Raw genomic sequence first — 15,038 nt, 5'->3', positions numbered from 1 at the left:
CAATTTGTTCAATTTATTTAAATTTCAAACGTTTGCAATTCCCTCTCCCATCGACATCGCTTTGTTTCAACGTGGTTGAAACAGAAAAATGCCTCCAATTAATCTCTAAAAAATTGTAAATTGTCTAGTGAGAAACGTTCTAGTTCCAAAAGTTCGGAGCGTTTCGAGGAACGTTCTCGAATTCCCCAGCCGCGTCGATAAGGCGGATCCCTACGTGAACAACGAGTACCGTGCACAGTGCTGACCTCGTGTAGGAATTACGAGAAACACACGTGGCTCATCGCCGGATTCGGAGACATGAATGCGTGGATCGCATACAACATCGGATGAAAAGGGAATGGCCGCTTCTATCCCCACCAAAAACACCGAACACCTGAGCGTCCCTGGGGGCAGCTCAGGAGGAACAGTCATTATTGCGCCAGTATAACATTCGCTTCCAGTTCTCTTGAACGAGGCATCGAGTTTTCGAGTCCACGATATCCACGAGATCCACTGTTTCGCTATCCACGCGTTTATATATCCACGTTCCCTGTCCTGTCTTTACTACGGGAAAGGAAACCGCGTGGCCGCCCTGTAACGTCGATATATTCGATCGATTCCCGCGATACGATGAGATTGTTCTCGGGAAATAACGAAAATGTGACGTGAGACTGACAGATAGGAGAGGCTTGGCAATAACGTGACACGTTTCACAATCGATCGTTCAGTGTGGCACGTTCACACCGCCAAAATGACAGTGGGAAGGACCAATTTTCACGCGTTCACCAGTGCGCTTGTGTCGGTACTGTGCTTGGTCCTGGTGGCGCTTCGTGTCAGCCAGGTAAGTTTGACACCGTTACAAAATTTTCCCATTTACTTTGCATCCATAAATCGTGACAAATAATTACTCGTTACGTATAAATACGTACATATATACGTATAGAATATTTCTAACTTGGGACTATATATTATTGATCGACGATCAAAGGAATCTTGGAGAGGTAGTTTCAATGATAATTTATCTAAATGAGTCGTTGATATGCAGTGACGATAATCTTGTTCTCGTAAATTATTAATTAGCCGTTCGCGTAATTAATTCAAATATTTCCATCGCGAAATAAGTAGATTATAGATATCTATCGGTGCACAGGCGGTATTACCTGTTTACTCAAGAGTCAAGAGAGCTAAAGATCTGCGATACGAGATCTTTGTTGCGAACAAATAAACCCAATAGTTTAAAAATGATCTTCGAATCGAGAGGAGACGGAAGATGACTGTTCTTTATCTTACTCGGGATATAACTCAGGATACATCATGTAAACGCGCGTACCCGGCAATAAATCGCCACGATCGACCACCTCTCGTCTCCAGCTGACTCATTCATCTCGCGCAAATACACTTCCTTGCCGCATCTAAATCGTTGTCCCATCCCAACGATCGAACGTTAAACGAAAGACGATCAAAATGGGGGAAAAATAAAAGAAAAAAATAGAAAACCAAAAATCGAAGCATGGTCGTCGTCGTATCGAATGTATCCACGATACAAGAATCAAATAATTCATCGCGAAATTCGTTCATTCCCTGGTTCTAATTCTATTCGTATATAGTAGAGGCGGATTAGAAGGATCGTAAGATGAAACGGTACTCGAAACGTAGTATTATCGTCTTCTAGGAAAAAGCGGATCGCTCAGGAATTCGCTAACCACGTAATACGATATGATACGGTAATCTATCGGCACGTATGTATGGTAAAACCACCATGGTAATACCGATCAAAAGTTTGCAATCACTTTTTCACTTATACACCTATATATCCAAGATCAAGTTTTAATAGATAGCGACGAAACTAGCATTCTACTACTCCGTTCGAGGAATAAAAATAACTATGTATTCCTCGAATGTTAAATACTAAGAATTATCATTTATTCATCATTATGGATCACAATAGGTCGAGTTGAATTATAAATCTACTCGTGATCCTCGTTATAGGATCCAGAGAAAAGGAACTGTATCAAATCATTTTCTAATTTCTTAATATCTCACGTAACCAAATATTCTCTAAGCTACTTCTTCTTTCGTCTTTTTCGAATTTTCTTCCGAGTACGGGGGTAATTGCTAACTTTTTCGAACAAGTTAGTGTACGCCGTTGTTCCCCACGTGGTTTTCGGCTAATCTTGAAAAGAAAAAATTCAGATAAACCGCTTGGCTATCGGCTACACGCGGCCAGGCTTCGCCCGTTCCCGCGAACTCGGTACTCGGAATGTGTCCAGCGGGAGGGCCGAGATACCTTTGGTCTCTCTCTCTCTCTCTCTCTCTCTCTCTCTCTCTCTCTCTCTCTCTCTCCGTCTCTCTAAGTCGAAAATATATTGTGCGTCGAAATGGCAAGCAGGACCCTCGGATCTGCCTATTGCAAACATGGAATGCGCCACGGGGCATTGTGCGTGTGCGTGAATCGACGCACGCGGATATCGAATGCGTGAATTGCACAATTACGCGTGCCGGATAAAAGAGCTGGTTAAACGAACAGTGTGTGTTTATTTATGCGCGAATTGAATGGGAATATACGTGGAGACGTTTTTGCCACACGCTTGTGCAAATACCGAGGGGATGAGTAATGGGGAACGTTCAGAGACGATATTCGAAACGATCGTTTTGTCTTTATACGTGATCCCCTGGGAACTTTCATAGTTATGAATAATGCACGAGTTGATTTCACGAAATATTTGATCGCTTCTTACAGACTTCTCCTTCCTCCCCGTAGAGCGATTGCAATTAACCATCGCAATTTTTGATTAAAAATATTCCTGCAATAAACTCCTCTTTCTAAAGTTTTCTTCCTTTCCAATTCTTTTCCAAAATTAAATCCCCTATCAAGGATTATTTTATTTCGAGGAATACGAAAAAAAAAACCCACATGTATCTATACTCGGTTTAATCCGATCTGACTTTAGATCACCCAGTATGCAGTGGGCGAACACTTACACACCGCGAAACAATGATGCACACGCGCGCGCGCATACATCCACTCCCCGCGGACCGAACTTTTACTTAATTAAAAAATCTATTTAACAGGAAACTGGCCTTGCCTCATACGGGGCTATCTGCCGCGTAAATCGTAGATACGACTCGGCTCGTTCGAGTCCGGTCCGTATTATAAATACAACTTTTTACTCTTTGCCCTCTTCCCGAGGATCCGTTTTTTACGTACGCACAATTACGCACGTGTCACCGACGAGAGAGAGAGAAAGATATATATATATATAGAGAGAGAGAGAGAGAGAGGAAAGAAACGAGGAATCGAAAAAAAGGGTGGATACACACGCGAATGTTATCGAAATCGGCGGATATGCTCTGAAAAGCTTGGAGATTCGAAAGCAAGTTGCGCAAGCTCGCGGGGAATTTTAATGGCGGACTGGCCGGCTGTCGAGGTGAGCATCGGCGAATTAATTGCAAACGCTTGTACCGACGCTTGTCAAGAATCTTTAAGGCGCCTCTTTCACCGATACACACACACGATCGAGGTGTATATATATATATATATATATATATATATATATATATATGTATATATATACGATACAGTAATAGTAGGTGGCCTTATTAAAGCGTGCTACGCGGCCTCGCGCCCATCGAATCAAACGCAACGCCGCTTCAATATTTATGAGAATTATCCTATTGTGTCGAATTGTGTTGGAGACCGGGAACGTGTGGATCGTTGCGATCCATGATGAGTTTTAAGGATCGTTGTACGATTATTTTACGCCGGGTTTCGTCGCCGGTTTATGCGCCTGGCGCATGCCTGCACGCCCTGTTATGGGTTATATCGTGACGAAGAATAGGATAGCCATAAAGATGGATCATCGTAAAATCGTACTATCGCCACTTGGCAATGCTTCACGATCGTTAAATTGCGAGATTTATTTGAGAGTAATTTTAACACGTTATTTCGAGGCCCGATTTCGAGGCAATGATAATGTCTCCCGTGGATTAATTATTGGAATGGGGAATGGACGAAACATGGAATCGTGGATATATAAGTACTCTGATAATCGAGGATTATCGTCTCTAAAGATTTGGATGTTCGAAAATTTGTATATTGGAGGACTTGCTCGCTTTCTCCTTCGCGCTTCTCCAATGGTATTATATCCATCGCTGGAAGATTAAAAAAAAAGTCGCGTGAGATTCATTGAAAAATTCAAATGAGGAAAACGTAAAAAATCCTGAAAGAGATGAATATGGATATGAAATGAGTAAAAATTACGCTTTTTGTAAATATTTTATTACACTTTTATTACAATTTTATAAATAACGTGACATTCGTTACTGCGAATGAATGAATGAATCGTAATTCGCTTCGTCAAATATTTGATCACGTGACGCGATGCGAAACAAGACCACGAAAGGAAAAAAATTCTTCTCTGTTGGACACAATATATCATTCGATGTCTCCGAGAGGAGCGGTTTTTTCGTGAAAAAAAAAAAAAAGGAAAAGAAAAATCTTACTCGTACATCTTATTTCTCGAGCGAACGGCGAGGAATTCGCATTTTCCGCGAGAATTCCGGCCGACCGTCTTCTGAAATCCGTGATCACGCATATGTATGCTCAACTTTGCTCGTAGAAATCGAATTTAAAACGTGACGCTCGCTCGCTCGCTCTCTCTCTGTCTCTCTCTCTCTTTCTCTCTCCCGTTTATATCACTTCTGTAATCCTCTTACGTCGTTTTTCGATCGACAGTCACGCGTAGAAGAAACGTATTTATAAATCCACGGATAGAGATCGTGGCCACCTCTACCGTCGAACGATATTTTCTCCTTGCCTCTTCGGATTCGAAGATTATATTTTATCTCTCGAGTTTTTATTAAATAAAAAGTAAAATTGTTACAATTTTCGAATGGAAGAGATATCTCTCGTTTGATTTCTGACTAAGTAATCACGAATCGGAGTATCAGACTCAAGTTTCTCATCCACTATGTATTTCATATTTTTCGATGTTGGACGACGAAAATTGGCCAACCAAACGTCCACCATTGTTCCTGTTCGAACGCCACTAGAAGATACGCATTCCATCCTCGCATTATCATAAATAACATTCAACCAGTTAATCACACAGCCAGTCCCACGGATTACAATATGAAATCAGAAGTATAAATGCAACGACGTCCCGATCGTTTCTTCTCGTAGATGTTTCACGGTCTACCGCAAGCATAATGCAACGCACAATTAATTCTTACGCGGTATTACGACCACTGGACCGGCAAGAATTCCAATGAATTCGCGATCCTCGCTACCCGGATCGCGAACCAATTCGATCCTCGAGGGTGGGGGGCAACGAAGGATCTTTCTCTTTCTTTCTTTCTTTATTCTTCTTCTTCTTTCTCTTTATCCCTCCCCCCCCTCTCTCTCTCTCTCGAATGGCGCAAGAGCGCAAGAGACCATATAGAGGAGGATCTTGGACAAAAACGGTCAGAAACGTTGCATACTTTTCCTCTCATCGTGGCGTGTCCATTTCGGGAGAAACGAGCACAGGGTCCAACATTGCCTCTCTGCCTACGCCACCACGACGTCCTACGTCCCCCAGATAGCGCATGTCTTTCCTTCGTGAAGATTGCGAAAGTATACGAGAGAACTTCTCGTGAAGAAGTGGTGGAATGTGTGCGCGTATTATGCGTGCATGTGTAGAGAATATATCGACGATCCACCCAACGAGGGGGAGAGAGAGGCTACGCGCATTCGAAGGTGGTATGTCATACGTTGTGTATCTGCATCGAGGATCAAAACGCGTATGCACATACGAGAGACACGACACGGAAGCATAACGCGCACTGTATTGTCCGATTTTAGTCCCACGTCCCAGGGTGGATATCTTGAAACGACGCGTATAAAATCTGTGCTTTATTGGTATTACTGGAAGAAAATCTTTGCTCCGGGTTGGTGGGAGGGTGTGTTTGTACGGAGAAGACCTTGCCGTCTCCGAGTTGAAATGATGAAACAGTTTTTGAAATAAACGTAACGGAATCGTCACCTTCAATTCACGATCTCGTGTCAATTAATTAATCGTGGAAATTATATAATCGTGCCAGGAACGGATTTAATTAAATTTAAATAAAATATCTCCGAACGAAATCTGTACACGATAGAAACGAAGAGAATCATTTTCAACTCGCTTTATGAACAAGCATCTTTCTCAACCACGAATAATCAATTTCTCCTTTTTTCCTTTATTATGTTCTTTCCTCGACAGATCGCTTCATCGAATTCGACGATCGGATCGATCGTGAAGAAAGGAGAGGGAAGACCGTCACTAAGTCGAACTTAATTATGCAAATCCGTCTCAAAGGATCTTTTCTTCCCGATTAATTACCTTGTTGCGAAGGGAGAAAAGGGAGGAACGATATTTCGAGCGATCTCAAGGTAATTCGTCGAAACACGAGTCGAACAATTTATTACCACGATGCCAATCCGCTCTTTTTCTCCGGCGGCATCATGCCTTCGAACTTCGCAACATCGAAGTTCTTTTACATAGGAATGCAGATCGGTCGAGGGGCACGGGAAGAGATACAGCGTTAACGCTGCGAGGCGTTCGTTTTCTTCTTTTCTTTTCTTCTCCCTCCCTCCCTCCCTCCCTCTCTCTCTTTTTTCTCCATCGATTTGCATTGGTAAATTCTAGAATGATCTGGCCGCTGGGAATCACGCATCGCTTCAACGTGTACACGGTCTGGTTGTGTATGTCAGAAACGAGCGGAAACGGTGCTAATGATGACGCGTTCCGACCGCGTCGCGAGAATACTATGCACCGTACTACGTGTATGCACAATAAGCGATTTCACCGCTATTCGTGGCTTCATTATTCGACCGGTTATCGAGATGTTGCTAAACGTCAATGAAAGTGAATATGTTTTAAACAATATATAGGCGGGTTGCGCAGGGTAGGATAGGATATGCGGGACTTGGCAGGGCAGCTCTCGGCTTATCTCGGTTGAATTTGTTACTTTGTGTTAATATTGTATCGCATGTGATATGGAAATGTAAACCGGTTGTTGCATTTTATAAATGTACAGTGTATGTCTGGTACATTGGAATGTATGGACGTGGCGAGAGGTGATTATTACGATGTAAGAAAAAAAAAAAAAGAAAAAATAAGAGAAAGAATAATTTTTCTTTCTNTTTTTTTTTTTTTTTTTTTTTTTCGTTCGCAGATTCGATCTGGTTTTTGTTTAGTTACGCAGTGTGTCTAATAGATGGTGGTACTATCCGTTAGAAGATATTCCGTGTAACGATGTAAATTTTATCGTGTAACGATGATACTTAGCAGTACTTAAAAAGAGGTTTTACAACGAAGAATTTTTCAACGCTGTAAACTATAATTTCAGTTCATATTTTCACGTGTTACAACGCATGAGATGTTTAATAATCCATCCGTGTGCAAGTTAGGGAATTTAGACGCGGAGCGATGAATATTAATGAGAATATACTTGGATGTTTAATCCTCGAGTTGATCGGATACTTAAAATTCTCCACGCGATTTCTCCATATCTGATTTCAGATAAATTTTTGATAACTGAAATTCTAAACTCGAGAGATATAATACAAATTTGTATATATGTATGTAAAAATATCGACGAGTAAAATCCAACTGAATTTTAAAAATATTTCAATATTATCGTCACGAACCAATCCAACGTAAATGTTATAATAGATGTACCCGTGAATAATATTGACCAGAATGAAAATATTACGAAAACGTAATACTACGGTTCCAATGTTATGTATACAATGCTCGAAATTCCACCGTTCAGTCGAGCCGTTCTCAGTTCAACAGCGACGGTCACAGAAGAACGACGTTTTCCAATCCGTACGATTTACGATACATCGATCGTAACTCGATAACCAGCATCCCCCAAGGCTCGTAAGTTTTACGTTTATTGTTCTAAAACATCGAGAGCGCCACCAGAGTGTCATTTCCAACTGACGAAATTACACGTTTACGGGTACGTATCGTTATGATTCGTTGGTCGGTCAATTTACATGATTCGAGATGTACGAGATGCAGAGAGTTATGGTACGAAATTGACGGTTTTTAACGCGACGTTTCTTTTGTCCTGCTCCTTGGGCGGTGAGAGACGAAGACAAAGACGAGCATCCTTGGAACATCCCTTTGGTGAAGCCGTCCAATTAATTCTTTCCTCCCTTCTCGTTCGATGTCAGACTATACTGACAAATAGTCACGATGTTGCGCCCGTGCCCGTCTTCCTCCTACGCCGCGAGGCCAGCAAAGCGTTAATGCCTCGTTAAAATATTTCTCTGGAAGCGTCGTAATTAAAGCGCGATCCACCTGGTCGCACCTTTCATTAACGTCATGTAAATCGGTGGGCAAACACTGGAGAAGATAATCGAGCAATTAATGCCTCGGCTACCGAATCATTTCGGTTGAACGATATCGTTAACGGGTGTTGCCTCGATTCGTTCGCAGATTGGACGCTCCTCGGGGAAAAAATGGCGACTCTTAAATATCGTGGAATTAATATTCATATACATAGAAGCAATCTTGGATCGATGGAATTTACTTTAATCGAATTCGAGTAAATTGAAATTATTCTTCCTCGCTCATTGAACGCCATTTTTCCGCTGCTCTGCTCGACGACGTAACCTTCTTCCCAACGAAATGTTGTCGTAAATATAAACATACGTAAGCTGAACACATTTATTATCTCGTATTTATTAACGTCACATTTATCCTACCTCTGGTTCGAATATTTTTATTATTATTACAGCGAGGAGAACGAGAAGACACAGCCTTTTAAGAGAAAGAAAAACAATTTGTCCTCTATCTAATCTTTGCTCGAACCGAAAAGAGATAAGATCCGACCAATGTTCTAAAAAAAGAAAAATTCGAATAACATCCTCCACCTATTTCTCCATTGTTCTCCGTCGAGCGCAAAAGAATGAAACGTAATCCTTCTCGAAAAAGCACGTATTTAATACCTCCATCACGAAATCATCGCCGGGATAGATTCGAAGCCGCAAAACTCTGGGATTCTCTCGGTTCGTGGTTTCACCGTTGCTTCCTCCACTTGCAGATAGGATTCACGGACGCTTACATCTTTACGACAATGCCATTTCGTAGCATGGAGAGTGTAGGGAGGGGGGGGGAGGGGGAGGGAAGTGTTATACACGTGCAAGTATACGCAGCGGTGTACACACAAAGGGAAGGGGGAGACGACACGAAGGGTACCCGACACGAAGCGTGAAGAACGTAGCACTCGGCCGATTTCGTCCGCGGCCGATTCGCCCTCGGGAGAGCCACGGATATAAATCACCATCTCCACTGACGTGGCTGATTTGCCGACTGCCGTGGGCAAACCTATATGACCGCTCCGTGGATCGAACCATGTCAAGTGTTTGTAAACCGCGTGCGGGGGGAAGGGAGGAGTATCGAGAAAGGGATAGGGAGGATGAGGCAATGCCAAGTTTTTTTTCCAACGCTTGATTGTCGAGGAAAATGTGGATGGAGATGTGGAAGGATGATTTCGTAGAGAAAGGTAATAATGCAATGTTTTGAGAGATGCGAGGTTCGAGAATCTTGTTTGAGTTTCCATTCTTACTTTGGAAGAAATTTTGGAGGGAGGGAGGGAGGGAGAGAGAGAGAGAGAGAGAGAGAGAGAGAGAGAGAGAGAGAGAGAGAGAGAGAGAGAGAAGAATTCATGAAAAATGTAAACTTTTGAAAGACGATTCTTTTTGACGGTTCGAGTTGAGAAAGGAAAGATTCGGAAGAAAGGATTGAAAGTTTTTGGAAGGACGTGACCACGATACACGATGAACGATGCGCTGGAATAGCACGATGCACAGATATCGTGGAAATTTTTATTCGATATAAGTGACAAGTGAAAAAGAAAAGTGAACGTGGAGGATCGTTTTCAAAAAAAGTTCGTCGAACCGTTTATCACGATTTTCTCTACTCTAAACAAGAAGAAATGCGGGGACCATTTGAAACGATCTCAAGAGATTAAACGATCCATGATTTTCACTTTAATCGTCGCGATAATGTTTATTTGAACGAAAAAGAAAGGGAAGGGAGGGAGAGGGAGGAGAAAAATAAGAGAAATATATACAGAATGTTTCATTAAAAAGTCATAAAATTTCTTAACGATCAACGGTTGCGCGATCATCAAATAACTCGCGATACCCGTGTACGTTCTTCATTCGAAATATACACGACTCCTTGATTGCTGATTTCTACAGCTACCATAAAGACTTATCGTCACGTGTGAAGAAAGTGTGAAGAATCAAACGTATCGTCGTATCGCCGTATTAAAAACCGTAATTTTCCCACATTTCCGATTCCGTAATTACCATAAACAGTTAACTTTTACGCACGCCGCTATACCTTACTATCTCCTGCATCGATCTCTCGATCTACCACCATCCCGAATCCCCTGTATTAAATCATCCTTGAAACGGCGATCCTTGAACAGCAAAACCGAGCCAGCCTGCCATCCTTCTTCGATTCTCGAAATCGAATTCACCCAGGCCCCATGAATTCCTCGTCGTTTTCTGGGAAACGAGGCAGAACGACCGCCGCCGCCTTACGAAACCACCGCCGCCGTTTTAATGTCCCGTTCCTTCGAGAGTCCACTTCCTTCTTCTTCTTCTTCTTCTTCTTCTTCTTCTTCTTCTTCTCGCCAAACTTGCCCCCCTTCCTTCTCTTGCCTCCCCCTCCATTATCCATCCGGTTAACTCATCGGTTTATCTCGAGAGAGGGAGAGAGAGAGAAAGAGAGAGAGTGGACAAGTTTCGATCGAAAACTCGAATCTTTCTACAGTACACCGGTCCTGTTTATTCCCTCTTTATTTTCGATCTCCCCACGCTTGGTTTCGCTTTCTCGACTTTCTTGACGATCGTTGCTTCCACGGGTAAACCGTGAAATATTATGCACTCTTCTGCTGCAACAATGAATAGAACCGTGTGTCGCCGCTGTTTTCGAGAGGAAAATAAAATGTGACGATTAAGAGGGTAGGCTCTTCGTTATTTCGTACGTTATTACCTTCGAGCAAATATTATGGAAACTTTGCTCGAACGTGTTCGTTCGTTTCGAGAAGTTGAGGTTACGTTAAACACGGCCCGATGTCTGCGCGCGATATGCGACTCGTTAGTTGCATTGAGTTGTAAGATTCTACGGTGATCACGAAGCTTGCAGCGCAACGACGTTGAATTCTGGATACGCGGGCTTGTTCGCGTCCAGCTGTAAATTCTACGCTCGTTGGAGAGAAGTTTAGAATAGGGGGTTTGGAATAATAGCGCGTCCATGCTTGAAATTTGGGTGTGCGGCTTAACCGTACATGTTTAAAAAGCGCAAAGACCAAGTGGTGGTATCCTATGAAAATTTGAATTTGCGTTTATATATCTTTAATTATAATCGCTTTTCAGCGATCGAGTTTTGTTTCTCGCGGGTGAGAAAAAGAGGCGGACCGAATCTGAATTATTAAATTTAGATAAGAAGGATTTACGAAGGGCGTTTAAGAAGTCAAGGGTTTCGAAGCTTGGACTTGGAGAGCAACGATTTCGCCACCGGTTGGACCAGTGACCTCAACCGGCCATAAAATCGAACGCAGCTTTGCCTTTTTTGCTTTTTAATTTCGTCGCTTTCACTTTTCGCCGCGCTTCTCTGTCTGGCCACCGGCCGCGCCACTCTTTGTCTCGTTCCCGCGTCGAGTACCCTCTCTCTCTCTCTCTCTTTCTCGCTCCTCGCTCGAACCCGTTTATTAATCGGAATTCGATGTCAAGAGAAAACGCGTCTGACACGCCGCGTAATTCATATTTCAGCTTCGAAGTTGTTCGAGACTGAAATTCCGAAAGAAAGAATATTCCACGTTAATTAATTGCGAAACTTGGACGGAGAAGTGGTCTTCGCTTTCGAAAGAATCGCTTTCCGTACGTGAGAAATATATTCTTTAATTATTAATTATTACAGATTGGTCGAAGTATATGCGCAACGTCGAGCGTGAAAGGATTGATAGTTTGAACAAATTATAAAGTTAAACATTAGTATTGTCGATTCTTAGATACGTGTTAAATATATTATGGATAAAATTAAAATTTATAGTATTATAAAGATCGTCGTTCGTTAGACACGCGTAATTATATTTCTGTTTGAATAGGAATCAATATAAATTTTCCTAAAAATAATAGAGACATATCTATTTATTATCGTTCAAAGATAATAAATATTATGTATAATTTTTTACATTTTTAAAAAAAAGATGTACTACTTTTTCCACTTTTCCACTTCGATCGCGAACAACGATCTTTCATTCTCTTTATATAACTCTCATCATTAATATAACACCTTTATAAATTATATTTTATTATTTACAGAATTTACATTTAATGAACGTGGGATTAAAAATATACAGTTGCTTGGTACCTCCCCTCCCTCCTTCCTGATCTAGAAAACACGAACTAATTACAGGAACGTAATAACGTTTTAACAATTTAATCGGTCCGACGATGAATACAGAAGCTCGAAAACGAAACACATGTATTAATTGGAATAATAATATTATCGCGCTGTCGCACGGTCGTCGATCGAAACGAACGAGAAATTTATCGCGATAAAGAGTTTGTTTCCTTTCTCTCCTCTCGATACTTCGAGCCGAGAACCTTTAAAAACCGACATTTCGTTTCCACATCACCGGTTTAATTAGATTCGACGAAGGTTGGCTCGACGTCAAAAATTATCCGATATTTTCTTCGTCGAGACAGAAAAGAAAGAAGAAAAAAAAAAAAAAAAGAAAGAGAAGACTGATTAATGAGTTATCGTCGAGGATTAAGCAAGAGATACGATGAACCGGCGATAAACGATCCACGGTTGATACAACAATTTATTAATAAGTAAGACCGGCCGTGCGTCTACGAATTTGCAACCCGTGTCGGTGATTAATTAAAATCGCGGGTTAAAGCACCAATCGCGAGCTTCAATTTTAGTTCGTTTTTAATTCGTACTCACGTGTGCCCCCGATTATTATTAAAGAAGAGCTGCGAGAAATTACATCGACCGCCGACCGGCAAGATTTATTAATTACACTGGACGAACGTTTCTCATTGATGCTTAACGATTCAATTAAAAACAAGGTAAGCTTGCGATATATCGAACTGTGGGATTAGCATCGATCCGAGCTGGGATTAAATCTCGTTCGTATTTTCCTCGGCGCAGTCTGATTTGCATAAAGATGTACATTATCCATCAAAAATTAGAAATTGCTTTGCGCAACTACTTATCGAAAGAAGACGAAAATTATAGAAATCAAATCTTGGAAATTTCGAACCAATGATTATATTGGATCTGAATTATCATTAAGGCAAGTAAAGGCTTTTATTAGGAAGAAGAAGTATAATAATTCGAAATTTCTTCTTCTTCGAATCTTGTGCTAATTTTATTATTGATAATTATAGATTGGAGCTATAGGCGTAGTAATTTTTATTTATATCCTTAAACTTTTCGAGCTACATGATTGTAATCTATATTGATTCCGAAACTTTTGGCCAATAGTGTACGTACGAAGTTTGATGAAAAATTTCCGTCCAATTTTTTTTTTTTATTATTAATTTCTCTCGATAGAAGTGTCCAGTTGAAAAATGGGTTGTCCGAATTGTTGGTGTACATGTAAATTTACGACCACATTGAGTTCTGTCGTGGAATAAATCTCTGGATACTCGCGAGAAGAATGCAAATAAAAGGATTAATTTCAATCCCAAAGTTTCGTAATTTCTTTTTTTCAGTTTTCAGATCAGAGAAATACAAATCCTCTCTTATGGATGCATTTAGGAACACGCGTGTAAACGAATCGTTTCCTTTACCAAGTCGTGCATTAATAATCGTATACGCACACGATATAGGCGGCTAAACTCCATCTTCGCTCGTATTCCGCGAAAATCGAAATTATATATATCTCTCTCTCGAGCGAACACGCGCAAATATAATTTTCACTTTTTCCAAATGTAAGAAGGAAAAAAAAAGAAAAGATTTCACGCTTGGATCGTTGGAAGCGAAGCCCCATATTATACTTTACTGAATCGCCATCGTCCCTTTGTTCGTATCACGAGACAAGAGCAACGATGGTTACACCGAGATAGGTTATGCAGCGTGGATGGGTCGGAGAATGGAATCGGTATTCCATGCGTTCGAAACACCATGGCATTATTGAAACTTGCATCGTTTATCTATTTATCGACGCAGGTGGTGAAGGTAATAAGCATCGGTGATCTCGCGCCACGCGCGTTTCGTATAATCGTAATAATTTCACGCAATTCACTTTCGCCATTCAATAACAGGCACGCAGAAAGCGGCGTATACATGTATATATATATATATATATATATATATATATATATACCGGCCAGTGGCGTACGTAAGTTCTTCTGATCTTTGTGGTTATTAAAGATACTCGTACGCGTGCATTTCTATTGGCTCGTAATTTATGCGACATCCGAGAAACGAACTTGTTCCCTTCTCACTCATCCCTCTTTATTATTTGCCTTGTAGCGTTTTCCAGGAGAAAACAAATCTTTTCGCGCGAGCGTTTAACGCGTTTAAATACGTTACGAGGCATGAAAGAATAGCGCATATTTATAAAGTTTTAAATTTCTTGTTCTTCGAGTATTGAGGCATTGGCTGAGATAAATTCAAAGATATCGAATTTAATTAGATAAATATCTGATAATAAGGTGAATCGCGGTGCAAAAACGTAATGAGAAATTTTTGAAAATAAGAAGAAACTGTAATAATGATATGGTAGAGAGAAATAAGAAAGTATAATATAATAACAGCGGAAAATTAAATTCTACTATAGGTCGAGTAATGCATATTCAAACAACTGTTCAAGAATCGAGAGAAAATTTTCCCTTTACCCTCGAAACTAATTTAAACAAAATTATCTTGAAGCTCTAAACCACTCGACACCGCTCAAATAAAACAGAGAGAATAAAATCGATATTTTCCATCATTGAAATTACCACATGTGAATATAACGCAACAAGAATCACACGAGCCATCGTTACAAGA

At 40.9% G+C, this 15,038-nt stretch overlaps 1 protein-coding gene across 1 annotated transcript in view; it reads left to right on the top strand.

Moving 5' to 3' along the window:
* Nucleotides 1–425: 425 nt before the first annotated feature.
* LOC122721057 overlaps nt 426–15,038 on the top strand; it is a 28,950-nt gene continuing 14,337 nt past the window's right edge. The window contains exon 1 of the mRNA XM_043948275.1: nt 426–820. Coding sequence (XP_043804210.1) covers nt 731–820 — 90 coding nt within the window. The 5' untranslated portion in view covers nt 426–730. The remainder of the gene's footprint in view (nt 821–15,038) is intronic.

This window comes from Apis laboriosa, unplaced genomic scaffold (assembly GCF_014066325.1).
Source record: "Apis laboriosa isolate Shangri-la unplaced genomic scaffold, ASM1406632v1 scaffold13_cov153, whole genome shotgun sequence".
Lineage (NCBI taxonomy): Eukaryota > Metazoa > Arthropoda > Insecta > Hymenoptera > Apidae > Apis > Apis laboriosa.
Note: the sequence above shows the minus strand (reverse complement) of the source record. Positions and strands in the feature narration are given on the sequence as shown.